Source organism: Urocampus carinirostris, chromosome 14 (genome assembly GCF_059441175.1).
Source record: "Urocampus carinirostris isolate Australia breed hairy pipefish chromosome 14, RoL_Ucar_1.0, whole genome shotgun sequence".
Taxonomy (NCBI): Eukaryota; Metazoa; Chordata; class Actinopteri; order Syngnathiformes; family Syngnathidae; genus Urocampus; species Urocampus carinirostris.
In genome coordinates, this window is record NC_142362.1 from 21,762,196 (window position 1) to 21,789,679 (window position 27,484).

The window sequence follows — 27,484 nt, forward strand, 5'->3', positions numbered from 1 at the left end:
CTCGTGCACATCGTGTGTATTCTCTGTCTCTCTAGTATCAGTGATTGAAATGATGACTGACACAATTGCCCAACGGCGCATTTTGTATATGTAAATATACTTTTAAATAAAACTGAATCCAGCTAAGTAATCCTTATTTTAACTAAATGTACCTGTAATTTGACATATGCCGTTACATGTATTCCATTACTCCCCAAGCCTGTTCAATAGCATTTAGCCTCATCCACCCATCTCCTATCAATGCAATTTAACTATTTACGGGTTCACAAATTTCCTTTCCTCATCCCTCCCCCTCTGTTGGCTTACTTAGAGGTGTTTATTTTTTAATATGAAAAACAACAATCAGCAATATATCGTATTCATGAAAATGTGTGCACCCTTAATTTTTGATTAAAAATTGGTATAAAATATTGTTTGACTTTTTCTCAGCTCAAACTAAGCATTGTAAGTGACAAACTTTTTAAATACGTGCAGCCATGTGTTTCTATCTTTCAGGATGGCCAAATTACTTTCTACAAGGGTTCTCTTCAGTTAAGAATGATATGCGCTTCATAAAGATTTGGAGAGTTGGCTGTAACTTGGGCTGGTTTAATGTCTGACAATATTCTCGCGGCCCGGCCCAATTATATCAACTATTTGGTACTGTGACTAAAAAATGGTGGGATGTTAAGATAAAACGTAATAACTTTTCTTGTGTCATCTGCATCCCTCGTGATCTAGAGGATAAGATCCGGCGCACTCAACACCGCGGTCTGCGATTGATTCCCGTTGCATTCAATATTGGCTTAGACGTGTGCTTGAAATCTTTGAAAATGCTTTATTTTCAATTTGGTGTTTTCAAGGTTGAAAAGTCTTTGAATTTTGGCTGTGCTTGTAAATGTTTGAAATTGTTTTCTTGTTTCTCAATAAGTCTGCTTAAACACAGCCCCAACACTCCTCTCTGGTACCTTCGCTTTGCCATTGCAATTTGCAAACGCGGTACTCTTATCTTTTTTGTGCAAGCCTAGCCCTCAAAGTATTTTTTTTAATTCCATGCGTCTTATAGTCCGTTACGCCTTATATGTGAAAAAAATATCACAATAGACCCATTTTTTGTGGGTTTGCCTTATAATCCGGTGCACCTTATAGTGCAGAAAATACGGTATGTTTTCTTGAAATTTGTTGTTGACTAAGTTTTGATGGTTTTTTTAACAATCTTTAGGAATATATAAATCAATGTTCGCATTCATCTGTGTTTTTTTTTGTTTTGTTAATCAAAAGGCAACTTTCTCACTTTTCCACTACGTTATTTTCACAGCCCTAGCATCGAGTGGCTCCATCCCGATAACGGCACTAGACGGCAGCAACCTGCTTTTTGCCAACACATCTGGGAGCAGCACCCCCAACCTGGTGACCACGCCGCTTTTCCTCAACCCCCAGAACCTGTCGTTGCTCACCAGCAACCCCGTCAGCCTGGTATCGGCTGGAACGGGCGGGTTGCAGGTCACCGCCGATACCCATCACCAGGTCTCCACGGCCGCTGTGCCTGTGCAAGCCACGACCATCACCACTGCCTCCAAAGCGCAGTGAGTCCGGCTGCATCCAGAATGAACGCACTGTTTCTCCAGCTGTGCACTGCTCTCCTCAAACACGGCGCAGAAACGAGGCAATTTTGTTTGTTGTTGGGCTCTGTGCTTCACTAACACAAACGCCTCCACTCCATTATATCTGTTATTATTATTATTATTTAATCGATTTAATTTTTCTATCACAAAATCAACCACACAGGGTCTTCCTTTATCCCGATGATCCTTGAACACAGTACCAAGACCAGGAAGAGGATTTCTTCTTGTTAACATAAACCTATTCACATTTTGAACATATGTCCTTCAATTTCATGCAATCTCATGGTTTAAATGTTTTTTTTCCCTGACTAACCAAACAAACATAAACATTTTTACTCTAAACTCAATAACAGTGGTACCTCTTCATACGGGCTTAATTCGTTCCAGGATCGTGCTTGTAGTTCGAATTGCTCGTGTAACGAGCTATTTTTTCCCAAAATTAAGTATTAAAAACTAAATAGCTCGTTTCCTACCTTCCCAAAGCATTAAAGTAACGCTAAATAGCTAAAACATAAAAAATACAGTAATATGATAAATACGACATAAGATTACCCAATTCAACTTTAATCTGCATTGAATCTGTCACTAGTCATCGTAGATTGGTAATATTCTTGAAGTATTCTACATACACTGTCTTGCTGTGTATGTAGTGTGTTTGTAAGGTTTATTATTGCTAAATAAGGATTTTTGGTCATTAATAAGGTGCATATTTGCCAAAGGTTGACCGGCATGAGATCAAGAGTCTGTTGATGATACGTGAGCACCTACTGTACACTTAAATTTAAATTGCTGTACTTTAAATGAAGATACACATAAAAAGAGAGTCATAGCACAATTGTTGATGATCTTTTTCCCTGTGGTAGTTTGCTTGCGCCAACTGGACGAGCTGATGCCAGCGCTAAGCAGTCACAAGCGTATGGGACTGCTCATGAACTGGATTTTCCATTGTATAGCGAGGTACATTTTTGTAAAAAAATCAAAACTCGTAAACTGAAATCCTGGTGTGTGAAAGTGCTCGTATACAGGGGTACCACTGTATCTCCTATTTCGAGGTTTTTTTCTGATCCACTAAACAAAAGATGTTTTGATCCCAAATTTAATGCAAACCTCATAAGACATGATCACCTATTACTTTTTGGGGACATGCCTTGACTTAATTCATATCAAGTTTATTTTCATATTTTTCTTAATGTAATTAACTTTTTTTCTTTTACTTTTTTTTTTACATTTTACAAACTTTACAAGTCTAATATTTAAATATCTCTTTTAAATGTGGTTGTAAGGCTTTAATAACAAGTAATAAGTGGCCGATATAAAGGTTATCTTGCTTTAAGGAGTGCAGGGACCTATTGAGTCTCGTTGAGGTTCTCTTTTTGGAAACACTGACTTTTTACAGCCTCCACGGTTGTTTAAAATGTTGATGCCGATTGTCGACACTGATGAGAAAATGACTGAAATGTTCAACAGCTTTAAAACAACGAAAACAAGGAGTGATGACACAAATGGTTAGAGATGGAGAGCAGACCTCTACATATGTTGTGATAAGTTTAGAGCGACATTGAGACTTAAGTTACCAAATGATCCACAAGGCTCAGCTGTTTGAGCTAAGGTCACCTGTAAGGGGGTGTGGTCTTCACACCAAATGTATGGTGATGTTGGCGACATCAGTTTCACCCCCTTGTAAAGGTAGTACCGACGTATCTACTTGTGCACAGTATCTGTACCAAAAAACTGGATTGATGAGCTGATGTGAGAGACATGACCTTTTTCTTTTCTCTTTTGTCTGAGGGTTTGTGAGTGGGTGCGTACTTATACCAAAAATATTTGTTAAAATAACTGTAGTCGCTGTAGTCTAGTCAATATATTTATGAACAGAATCTCTTTTCGCTTTGTTAGCAGAATATTTGAATGCAATATTTACATTGTTTTCCAAAGATTACTTTTATTTGAAAATGTTTTATAGTTTATAATTGGCAGCACAATTGACCAAAAAAAGAGGAAAGGGCTGAGTTGGAGCATGACAAACCTGTTTCCTATTTATTTCACTTGGCCTGGCACTATCGTATGCTCCCAGCGCCATTGGATTGTTGTGTTTATAACTCTTTCAGTAGCAGCTTTTGGGTGTCTGTGAAGCAAGTAAAACTCATTTTGGGGAAGGGGTTTGTACCAATACTTCAGCCATGAAACAACAGCTTGAACCAAAGTGGTTTTTCTCAATAGCAGTCGTGCCTATCTGAGCACCGGTGAGGCCGTCCACATATTTTTGATCTGGTGCAGTTGGAGGAAAAATGTACTACCAGCTTTAACGGCCTGATTCTCTGTTTTCTTAATAGCTTTATTTGCGCCTTCTGTGACAAGCAGGCATCGTGGCTCTGGTGATGTGGAATCCACTCCACTATGAAATAGGCATTTGAATTAAGAATTTGGTGCTTACTCATCTAGAAGCTATTAAAATTAATTTTTGCAAGATTTGTTTTTAAATACAGGGTATTACAAAAGTCTTGGGAACATTCGAAGACCCCTTACCTCCTTAACTATGAATGGTAGTAAGATATAATTTGTGCCATTCCAAAGCCAATGCATAACATTTTTGTAAGGCTATTGATTATTTACATTTCTTTTCAGACCCATTAATGGCGTTCACTCAACCAGAAAAGACGTTGTGGGTGCTTGAATTTGCAAAAACATGGACTGTTGTTCAATTCCACCAAAATATTCGAAACTGGAATCCCCAAAGAAGAAGCCCATGGTGAGATGGTGAATTAATAATGGATGGGTGCTTATGCCCGGATATAAGAATGGGGGACGCCTCTCAACTTCACAAGATGTGATTAACAAAGTTGGAACTGCTTTCCAGGGAGCCCCCTTAAATCAATTAGAAGCACCAGTACCAGTAGGGAACTTCAGTATTCTTCCACAACTGTTTGGCGTGTCTTAAGAAGACGACTGCACATAGCTCCTTACAAGTTACAGTTAGTCGAACAGTTGTAGACACTTAAATCAGCTCGTCGTGACTTTTGCATTGGAAGATGACCAATTTGATGACTGGCTTGTTTTTAATGATGAGGTGTCTTTCACATAAATGCCCAAGTTAACAAGCATAACACTCGCATATTGGATACTGAGAAACCCACATGAACTTCTTGAGCATTACCAAGATTCCCCAAAGGTGACAGTGTTTTGTGCTACGTCTAAGAAACCTTTCTACAGACCATTCTTCTTTGAAAGACCAAGAGTCAATGGTGATACCTACCTTGACATGCTAGAAAACTGGTGCCAGGATAAATTGAACGAGAAAGTGGTTTGTGAAAGAACGAAGGGCCCACAACTCTGGGGCATCAGGGTTTGACCTTTTCTGAACACAACTCTGTCAGACAGATGGATTGGACTGTGCAAAATGATCACCTTCTCATGTTAACCCAGATCTCTAGATCTCACACGATGTGATGTTTTTGTGGAGATATGTGAAAGGATTGGTCTATGTGCCCCCTTTTCCACGAATAATAGAAGCTGTTGCGATAATTGACAATGCAATGCTTGGACGCGTTTGGCAAGAATTTGACTGTTGAATTGATATGTATCATGTGACCAGTGGTGATCACATAGAACATCTTAGAACATTCCATGTAAAAAAAAAAACAGATTAGAAACTTTTTTTATTTACCAAATGTGTTATATCTTTTCAATAACTTATGAGATATTTAATGTCAAAATGTTCCCATGACTTTTATGTATTTTGCTATCTGGGGAAATACGACCATTTAAAGAAGAATTTTTATTGTTTGGAATTAGACTAGTGAGCTGCAAATGGCAGATATGTTCAATTTAGTTATAAACGAGAATTTAAGTTGTTCCTAGAGCATTTTCAATTTCTGTAGCTTATGGTTATCATATTTGTTTAAACACTTGTCCTCTGCTCATTTCATCACATTGTTTTATTGATCACTCATTGACCAATTTAAAAGGCAGATTTATCAAATGCCTGTTCGTAGTGGACACATACCATTAATCTAACCTTTGCGCCAATTTAAACCAGCATTGAAGCATTGCTATTGCCCCCAAAGCGTCCTCAAAGACTGGCTTGGCTTCTTTTAGTCGGCTCACTAAATCCCATACAATAGCGTCTGTTCTGCTTGTTTTGACTAACAAAATAGCAACAATTACTTAAGGACATCACTAAGCATGTTGGCAGTGAGATTTTCTCTTGTACTTTTCTGTCAACAACTTTAAATGAATATACCTCAGAAGTGCTGATTTTTTTTTTTTTTCGAAATTTCTTTGTATAGAACAGGTTGGAATGTATTAGTAACGTTCAAACGTTATATCGCGACATAGGAACAGTACCTAATAGGACAACTACTGTTTTTTCTAGTACTACTATTTAATTTTTCTCTTCGTTAGTTCCATGGTGATTGAAGAAGAGCTGGTTCTTGCCAAAGTAATAGCCTTTCTCTTTGCAGCTCGGACAGCGTATGGCTACTTGTGTCTTTGAAGCAGCCCCGCACCGATGGAGGCCCGTTCTATTCCACTCCTGTTTGTAGTCGCGCTACATCTGAGGATGTTAGCGATGGAAACGGGAAGCCATCGGTGCCATAGGATGTTATTGATATATTTATCTGAGGAAAGACCTAAGAATCAGAAGAAAAAGTCATTTTCCTTATTCTATACATATAAATATATATTAACGTGTAAGATATTCATATTTTATATCTGAACCTGTATGTTACTAAGACCGAATGTAGTGTAAATGACTCAAAAGAAATTCACCTCCAGATCTTTTTTCCCCTTCCTCCCCCTTAAACTGTCGAGACCAAAAACCAGATCACTGCAGTGGGTGCGTATCAGTCATTTGATCTTCTTGGACTGTCCGCTAGGACGAGGCGCACCGATGCACAGTTTGTCATGCTGATCGGGCAGAAACTCTGAAGTATCTTTATTTTTAAAAATTATATATAAATGTTTTGAGTTGAGTCAATTTTGACTGGATTTGCTGTGCTGTTCCAAACAATCATTTGTTTTTTATATTTTTTTTGTTACTTTATGCCTTTTAACTGATTTGTATAGCATGAGAAGGCACGATCACTGGCTTTCGTAGTTTGACAAAGACGGTAAATGTTATCATTTATGCCTTATTTTTGAACTAGCTAACGTCATTGCATTGTAGCATATATGTGTGTGTGTGTGTGAGTAAATGTGTGTGTGTTGCCTGGTGCATTGTCACTGACACAATACAGAGGACTTGAGGCTTATTGTGAGTGAGGTGCTTGCATTGCTGCCTATGTATTGTAGGTGTGACTCAGATTATGCCTGTAAGAAAAGCTTTACTAATAATTCAAACAGGCATGGTACATTGAAAAAAAGCATGTTGAATTTACTCTGTTTTGTCAAGTGGTTACATAAAATGAAATGTTTACATCCGATAGAAGACTATACATCAACCAAAAATATCTGTTTGGATCCTGATTATTTTTTTTGGATCCTGATTATTTTTTTGTGCAAGCACATGACAACATTGAGTAAATCCGCTTTTTTTCCAGTGTATGTGACCATATTAGCGTTGTTTCATATATAAACGTTGACAACCCAATGTGCAGCTTTTCGCCACTGACTTTTTAGAAATTTGATGTGGATTAGGAACGACTAATGAATCGTAAATAATTCACATTTTCAAGATGTTTCAGATAATCTGGGGCAAAACAAAGTTCAATATAACTTCCACATGTATTTTTGGTTGTCTTACCATCAGTATCAAATGTACATGGAAGTTTCAAGTTACTTTGGCTGTAATTGCATTTGCTTGTGGAGTGCCTCAAGGCTCTTTACTAAGCCTTTTATTGATACATATTTGAAAAGCTAATGTTACTTTGAGAAGAAAAATTCAATTGAGGGTTTTGGTGATGAACGCTGTTTTGTTGACTGGCTTTGCTTCGTTTTATTTTGATCACATGTTGCAGATTCCCGGTGGATCTTTTTTTGGAACCACCATCACGTGTTTTTTTATTTTGTTGACAGACTACGCGTGGGTGCACCAGTATACCTCATTTCTAACTCCGAACTGAGTGAAAACTGCTTTAAACTTTGTAATGAAATGTTTTTAAAAAATGAACGTGTCATCAGAGAAGCCACTCACTCGATATGAAATGCCCCTCTACACACCAGTGCTCATGAATGTTTTCCTTTGTTCCTCACAAATATTTTACATTTTAATTTTTTTTTATTAATTGCTACAGCCTTATTTAAGTTTGACAATCTTGTTTCTGTTCCATCATTAATCTGGTGTCTATGCTTTGTTAGCCCCTCCTCTCCCTTACACACGCTTTGCAAGGTGGCGCCATCCTGTGGTAACAACATTAACCAAAGACTAATAACTGATTGTACATGAATGTGGCCCACCCACCTGCCTCGCTGCTTCTCATTGAGTGCTCAATGGCGTTTGGAGTTCGTTAGCTTTGATTGCACGCGAATGTCTTGCCCGCCGGGCCGGTGCTGCAGTTTTCAGTGCCTGCGGTTGGGCAGGTGTACCAGGAGAGGGGCAGGAGCAGGTTGGTTAGAGGGCTTCTTTGATGGACACATTTTGTGGTAGCTGGGTGATGTTTGTTAATACACACTGAGGGTAGATCCTGTGCACACTATACATGCTCAGGACTCCTTGTCCATTGTTGGTCTCTGTCTGTAGCGCTGATGCATGAATCCATGCTTTGCCCTGTTTTTTTTCAAGGTCTGGGGTTCAGGGGGACACAAGAACTATTTCCGCATTATAAGGCGCACCCCCTAAAATTTTTGTCATCTATTTTTCATATGTAAGGCGCATGAAATTGGGAGTACAGTAAGAGCTACCAGGTTTAATTATGTATAACTGTAGGGCTATTCACACACTAACTGTATATATTAGTGCAATGATTGATCAGTTGATAAGTGTCACTTACCAAAATCTCATAACATGGCATTCAACGGGAATCAAACCCTGGTCCCGGTGGTGAGGGGCCAACACTAACCACTAGGTCACCAGTGATATAGATGATTTATGAAATGGCATTATATTTTATCCCAATACCACACTATTTTACTAACTGTATTAGAAACACTGATTTGCATTTTGTTCTGCATTCTGATAGGTTAAACCAGCTTGTCGCAACACAGGTTCGATTCCCCTTTGCATACAATGTTTTACAAATTTGTTCAGCGAAATGATTTGATTAATCAATCGTTTCACTAGTAACTGTACGCATTTCCAATGTTATTCACTGTATTTTGCGGCATATATGGCACATGGGGTTATTAGCCTCACTCACTTCTGGCCAATATAGAATTTCTGTGTGCGCCTTATAGTCCTGAAAATATGGTATTTGTGTATCCAAGAGATTTCAATGCTGTAAACATATGTCATGCTCTTTGCGTAATTGCCTCCATGCCTGCCTCTTTCCCATTAGTTTATTTTTTTTACCTGTCTTTCCTTGCCTGCTTTCCTTCCTTCCTGCCTTTCTGACTTCCCTCCTTCACTGCAGACTGATCAACTGTGACACTATGCATCCCCAAACGGGGAATTCGGTGGCACTGCTCAATGCTTTACTCCCGAGTGAAGTGTTGGGAATCCTCACAAGCGCTATCTATCCCAAAGCAAAACTCCAAATATTTTAAACTTGCGTGCGTTTGTATGTGTGTATGGACAAAACAACGCATATACCAAAGATATCTCTTGTCAACTGTCTCTCTCTCTCTTCCTAACCGCCCTGCAGCATGTGTATTAAGAGACAAACCCAGCACGGGCTTTGAGTCCAAGCCTCAGAAATTCCAAAGCCTAGATGTATATTTTGATATATTTGTCGAGAAAAAAAATGTTAGTGGAATAATTGTCCTTGTTGTCATTTTTATTTCTTTTTCTGTCTCAGCATGGAACTAATTGCAGAACTGTCTTACTAAGTTCAAGACATTGTATTTTTGTATGGTTTTGAGTGGTTTGTGTGGTATCAGGCCAAATGATAATGGCTTTTATCCATAGAAATAAAATACAACAGAAAAGGTTTAAAAAAAAAAAAGAAAATATGTAAATATTCTGTCTATCTTCAGAAAGGCGTTGTGTAAAAGCTGACACTTGGCCTCATCTAAAGAATGTTTCCTCTTTTTTTCTTACTCTGCATTCTAATATTTCTAACAGAACTCTTAAGGGTTAAGAGTTACCATCTTGGACTAAAAACACTGAGGGACACTGTTCCAAAATACTAATAATGAAACAAAAAGGACAAAAACGCTTCCTGTCAAGGTGGCTCGGAACTGAAAGACTAAGAGTCTCTAGTATGTGAATCAGGATACATTGTAGATTTTGATGCGTTTGTCTGCTGTATTTTGTTTTGTTTTTTTACACATACACAAATAATCTTTTACTGTAAGTGTACAGGTCTCTTTTGTTGTAAACATCATTAAACCATTTTCAAGTCTTTTAACACGTGCTTGTCTTTGTCTTACTGAGGTGGAAAGTAGACATTTTGCATTAAAAAATTATTATGGTGTCCTTGGTTTGTACATTTACATGCAGTCAATAACTTGAACAATTTTCATTTTGGTTGTGAAAGTCTAGGTAAATGTTTAGAAAACAAATGTATTTGCTTATTTAAAAAAAAATCAGATTCCCCTTTGATATAATTTCAACTTAAATATGCGCTTTAACAAAAATGATTGTGCATTGTTTTGCATGTGAATCTGAAAAACTCAAACTCCAGCATGAGAAAAATTAGAAACCTTCAGAAGGGGGCACACTTTCCAGGATGAACAGGCTGCAATGGATGTTTCTTGGGAAACAATAACGGGTAATTATTAAAAGTGTTCAAGAAGTCCGAGACGGCGACGTCTAGGCGTCCTATCTCAGCCAGCTGATCACTGCAAATTATGACATGTCTCAGGTCCAGGTGCTAGTCCGCTGCTTCATCCAGGTTCGTCTTACTCCCTCTACCACCAGCCAGGCAGCAGAAAAGGACAGGAAAACAAAGGTACGAGGTCAACATCAATCATAAGCTCTAGAATATAAGTGTGTCTTAAGTCTGGATTTAAGCACTTCCATTAAAGTAGTAGATCTTATCTTGGGGGTGGAGCATTCTACAGCACCAGGGCCTGAAGGAAATATGCTCTCGAGCCTTCAGATTTCTTCTTGGCTCTTGGAGTCACAATTAGACCAGTATTTTCTTAGCGGACCTCAGAAGAGTCCATGCAAATGTTTGGATGAAAGCAACATAACGTGCTGTACAGAACTTGAATATTTGTTTGGCGTGGCTCATCAGTAAGTATCAAGCCTCTGTGAATTGGTATTAAATCTTTGTCCACGCATCAAGGAAGCCCTTACCTTTTGTAAGGGCATGGAGCCGTGGAGGTTGACAGGCATGTTGACAGAGTTAAAAAACAAACTTTTTTAGCTTCCATGTTTAAACTTGTATATCTTTTTCATGTGGACTTTTGAAATGTAATTGTTAGTCCTATCTATTTGTGGTATTAAAAATTAATTATGCTAGCAAATGGTTTGGAAACCGGCGAAAGGCCTACGGAGGAAAACATTGATGATTGACTTGTCCTCTGTCAAATGAAAAATTGTCCTTTTCATCACGTGACTCCAAGGCGTTTCATAAGCAAGAGTCACATGATCGTGTTGTTAGTCTTTGGCTGTGCTCCAGTAAACGTCACAAGAAGAAACGAGGCTAGCAGTTTTTGACATCATTAAACCTTTGCACGTCATTCGAACTGATTACAGTGCGCTTTGTTGCTTTTCTGACAGTGCCAGGGGCTTTTAACTGCTCTCCGGGGTAGGTCTTTATGCTAAAGCTAGCCTCCTGTCAGTTAGCTTACTAGCTGTTTGCTTCATCAAGTTATTGTCCAGCTCAAATTTCCAACACCGTTTTTAAAGGAATCAACTGGGAGACAAACATGACGACTGGCGTTGCTGTTCGGGCAATGTGGCTGACTTTTAGCCTACATCTTTTGGGTATGTACACTAAACATTGAATTGATTAGTGACGAGGTCACAAACTTGTGTGATCAATAACATGATCCAATGTGTGTTTACTTTTATGGGGGGCTCATTTAATAGTTAAAATTACTTCTTGCAATGACTGCAATTATACCACGTTTTAGAAAGTTTCTTATTTTCTTGATCGTTCAGTGCCTCATTTTCTCGGACCAATAGCATACCTGTCAACCTGTACGTTTATTATGCATTTTAAGACGTGTACGACGTACAAGGAAATCTTTACGGAAAAACGCAAACGTGTCAATTATGGGTACCATCCGGTATACACCGACTATCACGAAACGGCAAATCAATCATGTCAAACGAGTTCGAGTTGTGTAGTGAAAGGAAGTCCGTCTCTTTTTAGAGAACCGGCTTTTCCGGCTCAACTCATTAAAGAGAGCCGGCTCTCAAACGGCTCACTTGCTTTGATGCATTATATAACGAATTTTTGTTGTATAAAGAAGTTAAAAAAAAGGAAGTATAAAAGGAGAAAATGAAAAAGACAGGTTTGTCGTTATCCCTTTAATCAGTATTTTAACAACAATAATTTGATCCAGAAAATGAATTAATAATTTGAATAAGAAAATGTATTATTCTACTTAATTATATTTGCATGTATTTTTTCCTTCTACAGTGAACGTCCAAGCTACTTCATTTTTGAACTTTTTTTTTATAATAAACCTCATTCATGTCGAGCAACTCGGTATCTCACAACAAAATGGTAATTAACAATATATAATATAACGAAACACATGTACAATATAACGTGTTAAACTACATAAATAAACACGTTTGAAAAAAAAATATGGTGTAAGATTATTTTGTATTTTGTCAGGGAAAATATGGCAGTTTGTAAGGGCATGGAGCCGTGGAGGTTGACAGGTATTCAATAGAGATCAAATCTTGAGTTGACAGGCATGTTGACCGATAGATAGACTCTAATAGAGGCACAGTTATATTTACAAATAAATGAACCTACATCTCCTTTATCCTTTGCTAAGCGACATATACACTGCAGCATATATAAAGCGTTTTATTGTCTAACCTAACTTTAACTTAGAAATGAAGTTTATGCGCTGCTCCTTATGAATGAAAGCACCACTAGCAAGGCAATCCTGGAACAAAGTCCATGCATCGAGAAAACTTGTGCCTTGGCTTGCTCTTCGCTTGCGCCAGGGTTCAAACAGGTGCGTGAAATGCCTGGATTTTAATGTGTTTTCAAGGATTAAAAAAGTGCTTGAATATGTGGTAAAGATTTTTGTAATCTCTTGAAATTCTAGCCATTTTCTGAAGTCTTCTTTAAAATGACACCGATACTGCTACGTGGTGGCTTCACTTTACTTTGTATTTCTTCCCTCAGGATTAACGACAGCCGGCATTAGTTTGTATGGCATTGTCCTATGAAGCGTCATGGCCCTTTAATGTCGCACATATGAGGACAGGTGCATGTCACACCTCAACAGGGCACGATGAATAGTGTATTAGTGCAATGATTATATATCAATTATGGACATTTATTATGCGCCATGTAAAAAATTAAGGTAGTGTTTCCCTTTGGAAAATTAAAATTGGAAGAACTCCCTGCTGTTGATAGGGTAAGCTACATATTTTTCACGATTCACGGAACCCTTTACTGCCTGGGTTTTCAGGGCACTAATGAGGACTCAACTCTGGACAGATTTCTTTGTTTGCGGTTTTCTGTGGTATCGCATCTCTATGGCCTGGATTCTCTTTTTCAGTTTTGCTGTGAGAGTCCATGTCTCACAAGCGTAAAGGAAGATGGAAATAACCAGAGCTTGCAGAAGTCTGATCTTTTTTTTTTTCACTGCCATGTTCTTGTCCCTCCACATGGGTTTAAGTCTGGCAAGTGCAGCTGTGCTTTGGGTTATCCTGGCCATGAGTTCTGATTCTGACCCCTCTTCTGATATGACAGCTCCAAGATATTTAGACTACATATTGCTGTAATTTTTTTACCCAACACCTTTATTGGGGGAGATAAGTCTAAAAAACAAATGTATTCATGATTTACTCAAGATCTAAAAATCATATGACTTGATAAATGCAAACGCGAGCTTAAAAATTGAATATGTAAATCGCAGATTATTACATTATTACATGATTCACCCTGGATTTTTTCTTTTAATGGTAAATTTGAAAAATTGGCTTTGAAAGTCCTTAAAAAGTACCATTACAAAGGTATCTGAACCTTGTCACTTTTGTATCTGCTGAATTTGATAATATTAGTAGTGTTAACATTGGATAAATTACATTGTGTTATGTTAAAACATTTTGTAGTTTCGTCGATCATCAAAATAGGAGAAGACATCAATAGATTTTGAAGGTGCAAGGATGACTGGAGAGGACTGTACAAAGAAATCCCTCATGATGCAAACATTCCAATTTGTTTCTAAAGGTCCTCCCCTGATTTAATTGTATTAAATCTCCTAGGTTACAATAGCAAAACATTCCTACGGGGTGTGAAATCAAAGAACAGTATCTATGATGTAAACTGTGCCTAACCGTCAAAATAACAAAAGTGAGCAATAAGTCAGAGAACAAACAACCCTAGCATCCTATGCAATCTCTTGCAGGTGTCCTATATTAAAAACGGTACAGTACTGCATTCTTTTGTATGCCAGCAGAACAAACTTTTTAAATGTTTTGTATATATTGTGTGATTGGGTGAAGCTGCTATCGCCGTACACCAGAGTTCGGCTTCCCTGGTGCCGTCCACCACTGAGGCTCCACACAAGGAACCTGGCAGACCAGAGACTGGCCACTACCAGGTGACCGGTGTCAATGGCAGCGTGTGCTTGCTGGCATTCATGGGCCTGCAGCTAAACATCAGTTTCAACTCTGTCTCCTTGAACCAGGTACATGCAGCCTAACCTGACACTGTTTATTTCAGGGGGTAAAATACTTAAGGTAATGCCACATTTTTAAAAACATGCCAAATGTAAGGAAATAATGCATGGTTTATGCATAAAATCAATATGTACTTCTTTGCTTTATTCCAATTATTTTCTGAGATTGCATTTTGAAGACGGTAAATCTTTTGTCACCCTGAGCTCTGATGTCACCGAAAAACACCAGCAACCTAACAAGCCAGTCGTCATATTTTTTTACATGTTCATCATTCAAAGGTTACAAGTGTTTTAAGCAAAGTTTTAGTAGTTGTTGTTGAGAATGCCTCGGCCAGTGGTTCTTAACCTAGGTTCGAATGAACTCGGTGTGTCATTCTCAGGGGTTCAGTGAAGCCTTTTCCCTGAAGGTCAAGACCAGAAATAGTAGTGAATTCATAGTAAAACAACTCAAGTAAAATGTAGTCATCCAAATAATTACTTCTGTAAAAGTAAAAAAGTACTTGGTGAAAAAAAAAACCTATTCAAGTACTGAGTAACTCTCTTGTTTATTCCTTTTCTTTTTTAAACAACCATTCAATCACATCATCAATTCATCAAAGTCCATTCAATCACCAATAAATCACATTTATTTTATTCAAGTTAAATTCAAGTAGTTTAATAAGCAATAAAATAATCGGAGTATAAATTAAGCACAAGTAGTAGTGGCTAGCACATTTGCCAAACGGGCAAAAGGTCCCTGGTTCGAGACCGGGTAGAAACATTTGTTGGCCTGGAGAGGGATGGGTGCCCCCAGGCTGTACTTGCCCAGAAACACCACAGGCCAAACAGGAACCGAAAATGAAAAGTGGCAGAGGCGCTTAAACGCAGGTTAATTCAATGCAAATAAAAGTGCATGCTTGAAGTACCTCTTTGGTCCGACAGAGGGCGCCTCAAGACTGTATTTTGATGCGCACGCTTATTCTGAGCCCAATCCAAATATAAATTATAATAGCAATTTCAGATAGCAAATTCAGATACCAAAATGCAACTAGCGATACTATTATAAGTGTGAATTTATTTTGTTTTTAATTTTCCTTGTGGGGTAAAGTTCTGTTTTCTTGTTTTGATTTTGAACATATCTTCCCTGTGCGGAAAATAAAAATGGAACAAGGGAAGGCCCTTAAAACTTTAGCCTCAGCCTACTTCCTTTAGGCACATGTTTCAGTTCTGTTTTTTTTAAATATTATACAGCAGTTAGTGCGCAAATAGTATGTTTTCTTTTGTTAATGTGTCAAGGGTTGTCAGGCGTGTTTGTCTTCGGGGGAACTTTTTTTTTTTTTTTTTTTTTTAAATCTTTCTCAGAATAAAGCGCAACTACACTAGGTAGCTGTGGCGTTCCCATTGTCAGTGTTTTGTTTACATTTAGCTTACACGCAGTGCAATGAGCACAGAGTATAAACATATTGAGTATGAGGTGTAGACACGAAGTGTAGCAGACCTTCAAGTGACCTCATGGAAAAGTATTTTGAAAGACATGTTCCTCCACTGATGTCACATCTCTACAGGAAACAAGCCAGATGGGTCAACTTTGAGACTACAGTTTGGCGTGTGGAATATTTAGCAACATATTTGTATAACTGGGGAGGAACACTACACATTCTGTGCATAATTGACTAATAAAATCCTGTTTGTGAATACCTTTCTGTGCATTTTAAGACTGTGCAGGATGTCATCAACATCCAACCCAACACCACGAAGACCTTCGGCTCATGTGACACAGATAACGCCATGCTGCAAATCTCAATGGAGCAAGATAAAACCAACCTGACTTTTTATTTCACTCTGGTAATATTTATTCAGCTTATTTTATTGTACATGGGCAAAAAGTGGTGTCAGGTTTGAACTGCCTATTACTTTCTACCTAGAACACAACATCCAATAAATACCACGTGAGTGAAATTTCTCTGTCTGCAGCTTGGCCGGACATGAAAGGTAAGTTTTTCGTCCCTAACAATCGTAATAATAAAATGTGTCTCTGCGTATACACAATCGTGATTTGGTGATTCCTACCTTTATAACTTAACCAGTCATTTTACTACAATTATTCTGTCATAACTAATTTGCATCAAATCAATTTATTTGTAAAGCACATATCAGGCAATAAATTGCCCGAAAAGTCCTGTATAAAACATTCAGTGTACAAGAAGACAATAAAACAATCCTCTTCTTATCCCCACCCACAGGCACACACAATGGTTAAAATGCAATAGTAATAGAAATAAAATCTAATTATGGCAAGGCACAGACTAAAACTTAGTGAGGAAAGGGACCTAACCGAAGCTTTTCCACTCAAAGGCATGGCAGCAGTTGGCCTCAGGAGTTTCAGCCATTGAATATATGTTGTGGTCCCCACCTCACATGAGGAAACTCGGAAATAATATATTTTTTTTCCATTCATTAAAATAAAATTATTCACACCTATAAATATCTCCCTTCTTAATATATCCATCCATTCAGCTGTTATCCATCCTGGTGGTGTTTTTAGGTTGCAGTTAGAAGAATATCTTGTGTTTTAGCATCCATCAAGCACATGTACTGATTTCTACACAAAATGCTGGTGTGAAGCATGAATGTCATGCCCCACCTCGTAGTATAAAAGCGATAGTCAGCCATTTAGACTGCGCACTTATGAATCAAACAGCTTTTTCTGGAGCTGTGTTTTCCAACCAGTTTTTGCCAAGGCACCCTTTTTTTCATTAAAAGTTACTAGGCACAAGTCAGTCAAGAATGTTTAAAAATAATTTCCCCAGCACCAGTTTTTTTTTTCTTTCTTCTGTTTAAATGAGGCAGCACGGCGGCGCAGTGGTAACCGCGTGTGCGGCATAGTTCTGAGGTCATGAGTTCGAACCTCCTGTGTGGAGTTTGCATGTTCTCCCCATTCTTGTGTGGGTTTCCTCTGGGCACTGCGGTTTCCTCCCACATTCCAAAAACATGCATGTCAGGTTAATTGGCCGGTCCAAATTGTCCCTAGGTGTGAATGAGTAAGCGAATTGTCTGTCCCTGTGTGCCCTGCGACTGGCTGGCAACCAGTTCAGGGTGTCCCCTGCCCACTGCCCGAAGACAGCTGGGATGTGCTCCAGCACCCCCACGGCCCTACTGAGGATAAGCGGTGCAGATAATGGATGGATGGATGTTTAAATGATCATGTTGCCTAAATTGACAATCTCGCTAGTCAACGTGGGTATTCATTTTGGTTAATATTTTAGCTGTACTGTATTTTTACCTTTGCTTTTGTTTTTCAAGACATATGCTCGTGCAATTTCTTTTCTACCCTCGTGCTAACGTTTTCCTTTCATTTGCCCTTGTATCAGAGCCATTTTTGGCACGAAATAGCAGCCTGGACTATTTTGAGGGAACACTCGGCTACTCCTACATGTGCCACCAGGAGCAGACTCTCAATGTGGTCCAGACCTTGTCCATCAACACCTTCCACCTTCAGCTGCAGCCCTTCAACCTCACCAAGAACCAGTTTGGCACAGGTAAAGCATCTCAAGCAAGACACATTTTGCCACACTCCATTTTGCCCTGAATATCATTTTGCTTTCAAAACAGCTGAGCAGTGCCAGCTCGACGAAGACGACATGCTGATCGCTATCATGGTCGGGGCGGCCCTCGCCGGCCTAGTCCTCATCGTGCTGGTTGCCTACCTCATCGGGAGGAGGAGGAGCCATGCCGGCTACCAGACCATTTGAGGTGGCATCGGCTTGCAAGTTACCCAACTACTCCCTCTCTTCAATTACCGTATTCATTCGTGTATTACCCATTGGTTTTTAAGCAAAAAATGAACTCCGTTTGGGTGCGCGTTATACACGAGTTTTTGCCATGTTTGTGTCAAAAATACCGCTGACCAGAATCTCAAAACATTGGATGCACCGGGATTTGGAACACAGATCGCGGGAGAGCAAGTGCTGGATCCTAATCACTGGAAAACCAGACACACAAAAAGGCATTCGATTTCATCTCATAATCACATTAGTTTTAGTCACTGTACCAGAGATGAATGTTAAGGAATAGAGAAAACAGAAACTCGTCCGTAAAGATTTAAAAAAGGCACAACAAAGTAAATTTACTTTTTGGTATATCTGTTGATGAATTGGACTTTGAAGGACATTAAATAGATACATTGTAAATTTTCTGATGGTATTGTGTTTATAGTTCACATTAGCTCAGTCGTCTTGGAGTAGGGCGCCCACGCTAGACTGGGAGGTCGCTGGTACGCGTCTCGGCCGAGTCATACCTAAGACAACACCGGTACCCATTGCCTCCCTACCTGGCGCTCGTCACCTAATGACTCAGACGACAGGCTTTGCGACACATCTGTTGAGTAGAACTGTCGCAGCATTGTTTACTGTACGCAGTCACACGTGTGTGTGTATAAGAGCGGACCCCTGATAAATCAGGGATAAGGCGAGGAAAAAGAAAGATTGTATAAATTCTACTCAACATCGTTTGTCACTTACGATGCTTGGAATAGAATACATTGTCGTTGTAACATGTGAAATGCACAACAAAGTTAACATTCGTCTATGGTACCATGAATTAAAAGAGTATGAGATAATATCAAATTCATTTTTTGTATGTCCTCTATATCAGTGGTCTGCAACCTTTTCTGTACCATGGACCAGTTCAAGATCTGATGATATGATAATAATATTAATAACAACAATATTTATCAGAACCATAATCATTATATTAAACCCAAAACCATTTCGTTATCACTAGGGATCTTAATGACATAGGAAAAGCCACTAGATTTGATCTCATCACACCATCTTTACTCGCAGTACGATGTTGGCTCACCTTTTATCTTAAAGGCACACGTAATTGGGAATCAAGCCCAGATTGCGGCAAAGAGAGCGCTATTGATGACGGGGATGGTTACATTTATCATGCACACTATTTTCTTATTACAACGCTGTCTCTCCTTTTTTATCTTGAAGTTGCACGTGAATAATTACTCATTATAAAAAAGGCAACGTTGGAGAACGTTGTAATAGAGCATTATGGGGATTCACCCAAAACAACTCTTGTACAGTTGACCAATCGTGTGCGCGATAGAGATCAAAAAGGCAAGACAATGTGGTACTGTGAGTAAAAATAGTGTGAGATAAAATGTCTTTTCCAATGTCATTAATTTAGCTCTGATTACTGTGAATCTGGGCTTGAATCCTGTTGCATCTAATAGCCAAATACTTTAATAGATCGATGGATACTTTATTCATTCACAATATTAGACCACCACATAACCTCATAAATTGATGTTAATACTACTAAATTGCGCCTGTAAATAAATACAATATAAGCAAGGGAAACTTAATGCAATTTTTTCCTTCTGTGGGGCCCAGTACCAGTCCCCGGTTGCTGGCCACTGGTCTTTATCACTGGTGGTCCAGTGGTTAGGATTTGGCGTTCCCACCCCCGCAACCCAGGTTTGATTTCCGTTGCATCCAAACACAAAATATTATACTGGATTATCATAAAAAAATGAGTGGAGCCGTTATAGACGCGTGCGCATTATACACGAACAAATACAGTAGCCCGTTGTCACATTGAACACATCATATTGTCTTCTCGTGCTGCTGACATTTAGCCTTCCCTAGCACTGGAAGATTGAATGCTTTGATTCATTATCCAAACAATAATAATAAAAAGGGACGCTATGAAAACATTGATAAAATTGCCGGTAAGCAAAGGAAGATTGTTTACCATACTCGTTTCTGTTCTATTTGAGTTTTTTTTTTTTTTTTTTAAGGGAATATTGAGATTTCAGGGCAGCTGTTGCATTTTTTGAGGGGTGACCTATGTTGGTGTGTTGTAGTTTGCAGGTTGAATTACATATTTGTATTTGTTTTTGTTTTGCTTAGTACGTTAATGTCACATGTTTGTGAAGTCTCAGGAATGTTGCTGCGTCTGTTACAAACTAGAGGTGGTCAATATGGCAAACCTATTATATCATGATTTGAAAAAGTGAAATTACAATCTCAATTTTAACGGACATAAATGATTGCTAATAAGCACATTTCTTTCATTTATTGTTTGGTTTACTAAAAAAAAAACATGTTTGACTGATTAGCATTAGCATGCTTTCGCCCATTTTTCACGTTTTTCTAAAAAGGAAAAAAAAAACCTTTTAGAAAAGAATCAATTTTCTTGACACGTTTTTATTTGAATAAAGTATTTTTTTTTTTAAATCTAACTTTTTTTTTACGCATTTGTGGCAGGTTTGTGTCTAGTGAGTCAGTCAGATTTACTAATATCTAGTATCGATCATTTGATTTGATTTATACACAGTAGCATAGGAATAAAAACATTTAATCACCTAAATTTATCAATGAAGTTAACACGCTGTTATAAAATAGTCTATACAACCAGAAAATAATTATTAGATGGCTTGACTTGTTGTTGGCTTCCTGATCACATTCACCAACTTATTTTTTAGGGCTAATGTGTTCACCATATCAGAATTCTTGGTCTCACTATCGCCCTCTGCCATAAGGCAAAATAATTGCGAGCCTCACTCTGCTTTTGCAGACACTCAACACATACAAATTTAATTAATGATAATCATAATGTGAAAATTCAGTGATTTTAAAAAAACATTATCCTGAAATGGTAAAGTTAATTGCGAAAGAACTTTAACACTGACTAAATTTAACCGCCACGTGACCCTAGTGTGAATAAGCGGTGCAGAAGATAGTTGGACAGATCTCACCAATTCATTTATTTTTAACTTTATATTTCCATTTCCTAAGCCTCATCTGCCTCCCTTAGAATAGTTGCCATGTTTCTCAACAATTCTGCTTCAAAGATGACACGGTCACTGCTCTGTGGTAGCTTCGCTTTGCTATTGCATTTCTTCCCTCGTGATTAACGGCAGCTGGCATTCGTTTGTATGGCAATGTCTTATGAAGCGTCACCTCCCTCTTCGGGTCACTCCAATGAGGACAGTTGCATGCTATACTTAAACACGGCACTATAAAATGTGTATTAGTGCAAGGATTACGTTTTAATTATGGGCCATGGAAAAGTAAGGTAGTGTTTCCCAGTGGTAAATTGTAGAAGAACATTATAAGAATAACTTAAAATGTAGGCTACACATTACTATAATTTTTCCCTAACAATTAAATGGGGAAACGTTTGTCTCAAAAACAAATATATTTGCAATGTCTTGATAAATGGAGACGCGAGATTAAAAATCTCATGTGATCAGATATATTTGTGGCTCTGCAAAATACATGATTCACACCAGAGTTTTTCTTTTAATGGTACCGGAGAGAGTGGAAAATTGGCTTGAAGTTTCATAAAAACTGCGTAAATTCTGCCATGAAAAAGGTGTGCGAACCCTGTTCTAAAGGGAGGTTAATCGCTAAAGCAAGGCTTGCCACCAAAATGATGCGATCTGCTAATGCGGCTACCAAGTGCGTTGGCAATACTACGGGATAAACCTAGACTAAGGACTGCCAAAACAATAGAATAGGCCCCAAATAACTTTTCTTTTTTTTAAAGATTATAATCTTGTTAAAGTCTGTCATGATCTGATATCGTTATATTGCTCACCCCTATTACAAACACTATAAATGCAGAACTGCTGGTCGCAGAAAAAGGTCATTTTGAGTGCAACGTATTTCTCCAAATACATATAATTGATACTTAAAAGGAGCTTGGATGAGAAAACATGCAAAGGCTAGCCTAAAAAAAACGCTTCAGTGTTTCAGATGAGCCAATACAGTTTTCAAATATTCTACATTTATTGCCATGCGGCTTGCCCGAAGGCTATGTTCCATCCGTCATTATGATATTTTACCTCTTCAAAATGTGTTCAGTATCCTCTTAAAGTGAAGGTTAAAAAAAAGGAACCAAAATATCGTGACATAACCTGGATTCTTTACGCACTCATTAGCTATTTGACAAACTTGAGGAAACTGATCATTATTCAAGATTTGTCATGAAAAAAGCTCAAGGACTTGAATATAGAAATGAAACCGCTTGCTACGTTTGTTGACTTGACAGTAAACAACGAGATTGGTATGATTCAGTGAAAATTGGATTGAACCTCATGCCAAAATGGCAGTACCGACAAAAAGTGTTTTTGGAGAAAAAGGGTAAAAACTGTTACATTCATATCGTATTGATACCACATAAGGAGTTGGTGGAAACAATCGCTAAAAAGCTAATAATTAAAACATTTTTCCATGCGATAGTGTTTTATTGTTTAGAGTAGGCATGTCAAACATATAGCCTGCGGGCTGGACCAGGCATGTTGGATGATTTCATCTGTCCTGCCATAAATTACTCAGTATGACAAAAAAATGAGTCTCTTGGTCAGGCATGTAAAACTGGATTCAGACGTTGGGTTTTCAGTAAAAAAAAAATGGCTATGCCAAATATTTAGTTTTGAATTCCAGCACTGTGTTTTATCATTTAGCCTATGCCTAAGTTGTAATAGCAGATGAAAAGGTATCCTTTCTAAGCACAACCCATGGAAAAAATGATTTTCATGCTTGGCATTGAATGTGTTGACAACGAGTCGAGTAAATGGAGCTTTACATCTAAACCACAAACAACAAACTTAAGTGGGAGCTATGACTAAAAATGTGCTTGCCTTAATCGTCACACTGCTTTAAAATAAATAAAGAAAAAAATATACAAAACAGTTTTAGCAACGAACGGGTGAAAAGATCAGATCAAATTACTAGGCTGGGCCTACTAAAGCTGAGGAATTACTGCGTAATAGTGGATTGGACGTCCGCTCATTTACACCTATACTGCCCTCTAGCAGTGGAAAGGAGGATTTGATTTGTACTTATAAGAAATCATAACGAGATTTTATTTTTAATATACTCTGAAATGCGGGCAGCACGGCGGCACAGTTCTGAGGTCATGAGATCCAACCTCCTGTGTGGAGTTTGCATGTTCTCTCTATGCTCGCGTGGGTTTCCTCCAAACACTCTGGTTTCCTCCCACATTCCAAAAACATGCATGTCAGGTTAATTGGACGGTCCAAATTGTCCCTACGTGTGAATGAGTGAGCGAATTGTCTGTCCCTGTGTGCCCTGCAACTGGCTGGCAACCGTTTCAGGGTGTCCCCTGCCCACTGCCCGAAGACAGCTGGGATGGGCTCCAGCACCCCCGCGATCCTACTGAGGATAAGCAGTGCAGATGATGGATGGTTGGATGGATGGATACTCTGAAATGTACTGTTGGGTCAAATGAATTCAGCCAACTTGTTTCTAGGTCTCTTCTATCAAAAGTTATGATTTTTTTTTTTTTTTAATAATTTCAAACCAAATGCTCCCTCTAGCCACTAGAGGTCATTGTTTAGTTTGTATAGTGTGGTGAGTTGGTTCAGGTGTAAAACTGCTTTCACTCAACTGATCAAATAAACCAGTTGACCCATTTAATTCCAAATGTGCCCCCCACCACATACCCACTTTGTGGGTAAATGTGTTCAGGAAAGGTCCTTTGTAAATTGTGATTATGATAATCGTAAAAAAAAAAGCTAACATTTTGGAGTTGGCGTTTGTATCTTGATCTGCCCGCATCAGAACAGAAACATCCAATGGGCCGCGTTTTTGTCATTCATGCAAAAGTTATGTTGTTTTCTTTTTTTTTAAGCTAAATGCAAACCAAATGCTCACTCCAGCCAGAAACATCTGATGAATTTGTAGGAAACAGTAACGTAAAAAATACTGGATTTCCAAATAATCTCATGTGATAATGGCCTTACAAGTACGTCAATAAGGCCATGATCGCGTACTAGGGATGTACGCCATTAAGACAATTATTAAAGGCTAACATTTAAATTATGGAATTTGCAATCTATTTCAATACTTAGGCCAATGAAAATGAATTACTGAGACAGTCCTTCTACATCCCATGCATAAAACAAAAAATTGACATTTTCGCACGAGGTGAATGATTTTCTTCTTGACCTTTTTTTGGGTGAAACTCAATTTGGGGTCCACTTTAGATTTTGGGGGACTTTAAACATGAATGTCCCCCAAACGCCCACCCCCCATATTATTTTTTGGAAGCTTAAAGGCCCATTTTTTATGTATATGGACATGCTTAAAGTTACCTGAGTTAAGCATGAATCCTGGGAACAACTGCATTTTCATTTTCACTGATTTTTGTAGTTCGTATTGACGTATCACACACTGCTTTGTGCTGCAATTTTTTACAAAAAATGAAGTGGCCATAATGTTTTTCATCAGTGTTTATCTTTTTCCTGTGCCTTCTTAGCTGCTAACTACAAAACAACATAAATCTCTTGTTATGTTTCTCCATGTTGTTGTACACAGTTGCATACCTGTCAACCTCGAGGGCTCCATGCCCTTACAAACTATTTTCCCTTACAAAATACAAAATAATCTTTCACCATATTTTTTTTTAAACGTGTTTGTCATTTAACATGTTATATTGTACATGTGTTTCGTTATATCATATCTATTGTTAATTAATATTTTGTTGTGAGATACTGAGTTGCTCGACATGAATGAGGTTTATTACAAAAAAAATCAAAAATGAAGTCGCTTGGACGTTCATTGTAGAAGGAAAAAATACATGCAAATAGAATTAAGTAGAATAATACATTTTCTTATTCAAATTATGAATTAATTTTCTACATTAAATTATTGTTGGTAATATACTGAGAAAAGGGATAACCACAGCCTATTCTTTTTTCATTTCCTCCTTTTATACTTCTTTCTTTTCTTAACTTCTTTATACAACATCATAATTCGTAATATAATGCATCAAAGCAAGGGAGCCGTCTGAGAGCCGGCTCTCTTTAATCAGTTGAGCCAAAAAAGCCAGTTCTCTAAAAAGAGACGAACTTCCTTTCACTAAACAACTACCACATGAAATCCAATGTTTTTTAAGACTTTGTTCACGTGTGATCGGAATGATGCATGATGGGAAATCCCCAGGCGGCAGACGCATGCGCACAGTAGCATCAAACCGCTCGCTTTGTTTGCAACGAAAAAAACAATACAGAGATAGAGGCTACCGCGGCAAACTCGTTAGACTTGATTGATTTGCCGTTTCGTGATAGTCTGTGTATACCGGATTTTACTCATAATTGACAAATTTGCCTTTTTCCCTACAGATTTTCTTGTACGCCGTACCCGTCTTAAAATGCATAATAAACGTACTTTGTACGGAAAAACCGCACAGGTTGACAGGTATGTGAAAACAGGAGAGAGGCGAGATTATTCTTTACATTTGTCACTTTTCCTCATCTGGATCCCATTTTGTGTTTTTTTTTTCTTTTGTGTGTTCGGTTGCAGTGGATTGTTTAAGATGTTTTCTACATGACGGTCAATAAATGCTGTTTGAAAGTTGCATTTCACCGAAATTGTTTTCACTCAGACTGAATATGCGGCCCGCGGGCCGAATCTGGCCCGCCAAGGGTTGTGATCTGGCAGTGTCGAGAGAAGAGCGAAAGAAAAAGGAGCTGCAGTATTGAATGTGTCCTCTGGATGTTGCTAAAGCCACTCACAACAATTGGAGTTGTATTTTTTTTCTCTCTACCCCTCTGTCTTTTTGTCCTCTCAATTGTTCTCTCTCGTACTCTCTACTGCTCTCTAGTACTCTCTCTATTGCTGCTCTCTAGTGCTTTCTCTCTAGTACTTTCTACTTCTTTCTCTAGCTCTAGTACTCTACTGCTCTCTCTCGAATTCTCTACTGCTCTCTTGTACTCTCTCGTGCTCTTTCTCTAGTACTGTACTGCTCTCTCTCGTACCCTTGTGCTCTTTCTCTAGTACTGTACTGCTCTCTCTCGTACCCTTGTGCTCTTTCTCGTGCTCTCTCTAGTACTGCTCTCTCTAGTACTTTCTCCTGCTCTCGCTCTAGTACTCTACTTCTCTCTCGTACTCTACTGCTCTTTCTTACTCTCTCGTGCTCTCTAGTACTCTCTAGTGTGCTCTGTAGTACTCTCTACTGCTCTTGCTCTACTGCTCTCGGTCTAGTACTTTACTTCTCTCTCACTTTAGTACTCTACTGCTCTCTCTCTAGTACTGCTCTCTCGTACTCTTTACTGCTCTCATGCTCTCTAGTACTCTTTAGTGCTCTCTCTAGTACTTTCTACTGCTCTCGCTGTAGTACTCTACTACTCTCTCGTACTCTACTGCTCTTTCGTACTCTCTCGTGCTCTCTAGTGCGCTCTCTAGTACTCTACTGCTCTTGCGCTACTGCTCTCTCTATTACTCTACTGCTGTCTCCTATTTTCTCTGTTTCTTTTCTTTTTCTATTCTCTCTGGCTTTCACTTTCTTTTTTTCACCTTTCTGTTTTTTGCTCTTTAACTGTTTCGACTCCCGTGAGAATGTGTTTTTCTACCATGTCGCCCTTGAGGTAAAATGAGATTAACATACCTGATTTAGAGCCTCCTAATTGACAAAAAAATCATAATAAATAAATATGTTCAAAATATATGGATTTGCAGTAGTAAGTAAATAATTATAGGTTTGAGTTGTCAAGTCATGTTTATTTGTTTGGCCCTTAATCACAAGGAGTCTCAAACGGCTGCACAGACCACATATTATTGCAAACTACAGACTATTATTACACCATCCCCAGATTTAAAACCTATATGAGAGCAAGGAAAAACTCAAGACCTCAACATGAAGTAAATGAAACCTTGGGAAGGGATCGCACATGAGGTAATCCTGTATAGTAGTGCAAGAGTAGCTGAACAGATGTGCAAAATGGTCAAGTCAGGTAAACATGTTCAATAAACACTAACAATAGAATTTAAAAACTAAATTGTTAAAAAAATAAAATCTGATTGGTACGATTGCTATATATGAGATTGACCGCAAAATCCCAGGGGGACAAAGCAGTTGCAGAACCTCACTCCAGAAGCTAGCAGAGTGAATAGTCCATGATAGGGGTGAGAGGGGCCCCTAATGATGTTTGTGGCTCGGGATAGGCAGCGCTTCTGGCCAATGTCCTGAATGGAGGGGAGAGAAGTCATACTAAAGAA

General features: G+C 38.5%; 2 protein-coding genes and 1 long non-coding RNA gene across 5 annotated transcripts in view; 2 read left to right on the forward strand and 1 right to left on the reverse strand.

Moving 5' to 3' along the window:
- Positions 1-10,045, forward strand: part of pou2f1b (POU class 2 homeobox 1b) — a 39,005-nt gene extending 28,960 nt beyond the window's left edge. Inside the window, exon 14 of the mRNA XM_088352949.1 lies at positions 1,298-10,045. Coding sequence (XP_088209075.1) covers positions 1,298-1,569 — 272 coding nt within the window. The 3' untranslated portion in view covers positions 1,570-10,045. The remainder of the gene's footprint in view (positions 1-1,297) is intronic.
- On the reverse strand, positions 9,452-11,296 carry LOC148352957 (uncharacterized). 2 transcript variants are annotated; one of them, XR_015852703.1, is made up of 2 exons: positions 10,939-11,296; positions 9,452-10,752 (listed from the first exon to the last, which is right to left on the reverse strand). It is a non-coding gene; the product is annotated as an uncharacterized LOC148352957 (long non-coding RNA). The 2 variants fall into 2 exon arrangements; XR_015852702.1 differs by having other exon boundaries at positions 9,452-10,790.
- On the forward strand, positions 11,232-20,692 carry LOC148352958 (lysosome-associated membrane glycoprotein 1-like). 2 transcript variants are annotated; one of them, XM_088352947.1, is made up of 7 exons: positions 11,232-11,392; positions 11,494-11,571; positions 14,287-14,471; positions 16,158-16,286; positions 16,367-16,433; positions 17,813-17,980; positions 18,054-20,692. In XM_088352947.1, exons 2-7 carry the CDS (start codon positions 11,514-11,516, stop codon positions 18,191-18,193), a joined length of 747 nt encoding a protein of 248 aa, XP_088209073.1. In that variant the 5' UTR covers positions 11,232-11,392; positions 11,494-11,513; the 3' UTR covers positions 18,194-20,692. The 2 variants fall into 2 exon arrangements, with proteins under 2 accessions (XP_088209073.1, XP_088209074.1); XM_088352948.1 differs by adding an exon at positions 12,659-12,785 and having other exon boundaries at positions 11,238-11,571.
- Positions 20,693-27,484: the final 6,792 nt, after the last annotated feature.

Excerpts from the sequence above, each read along its gene's own strand:
- LOC148352958 (XM_088352947.1), top strand. The coding sequence starts at position 11,514 with ATGACGACTGGCGTTGCTGTTCGGGCAATGTGGCTGACTTTTAGCCTA. Across the intron at positions 11,572-14,286 it reads TTTTAGCCTACATCTTTTGG|CTGCTATCGCCGTACACCAG; the intron begins GTATGTACACTA and ends GATTGGGTGAAG. Across the intron at positions 16,434-17,812 it reads AGCTTGGCCGGACATGAAAG|AGCCATTTTTGGCACGAAAT; the intron begins GTAAGTTTTTCG and ends CCCTTGTATCAG.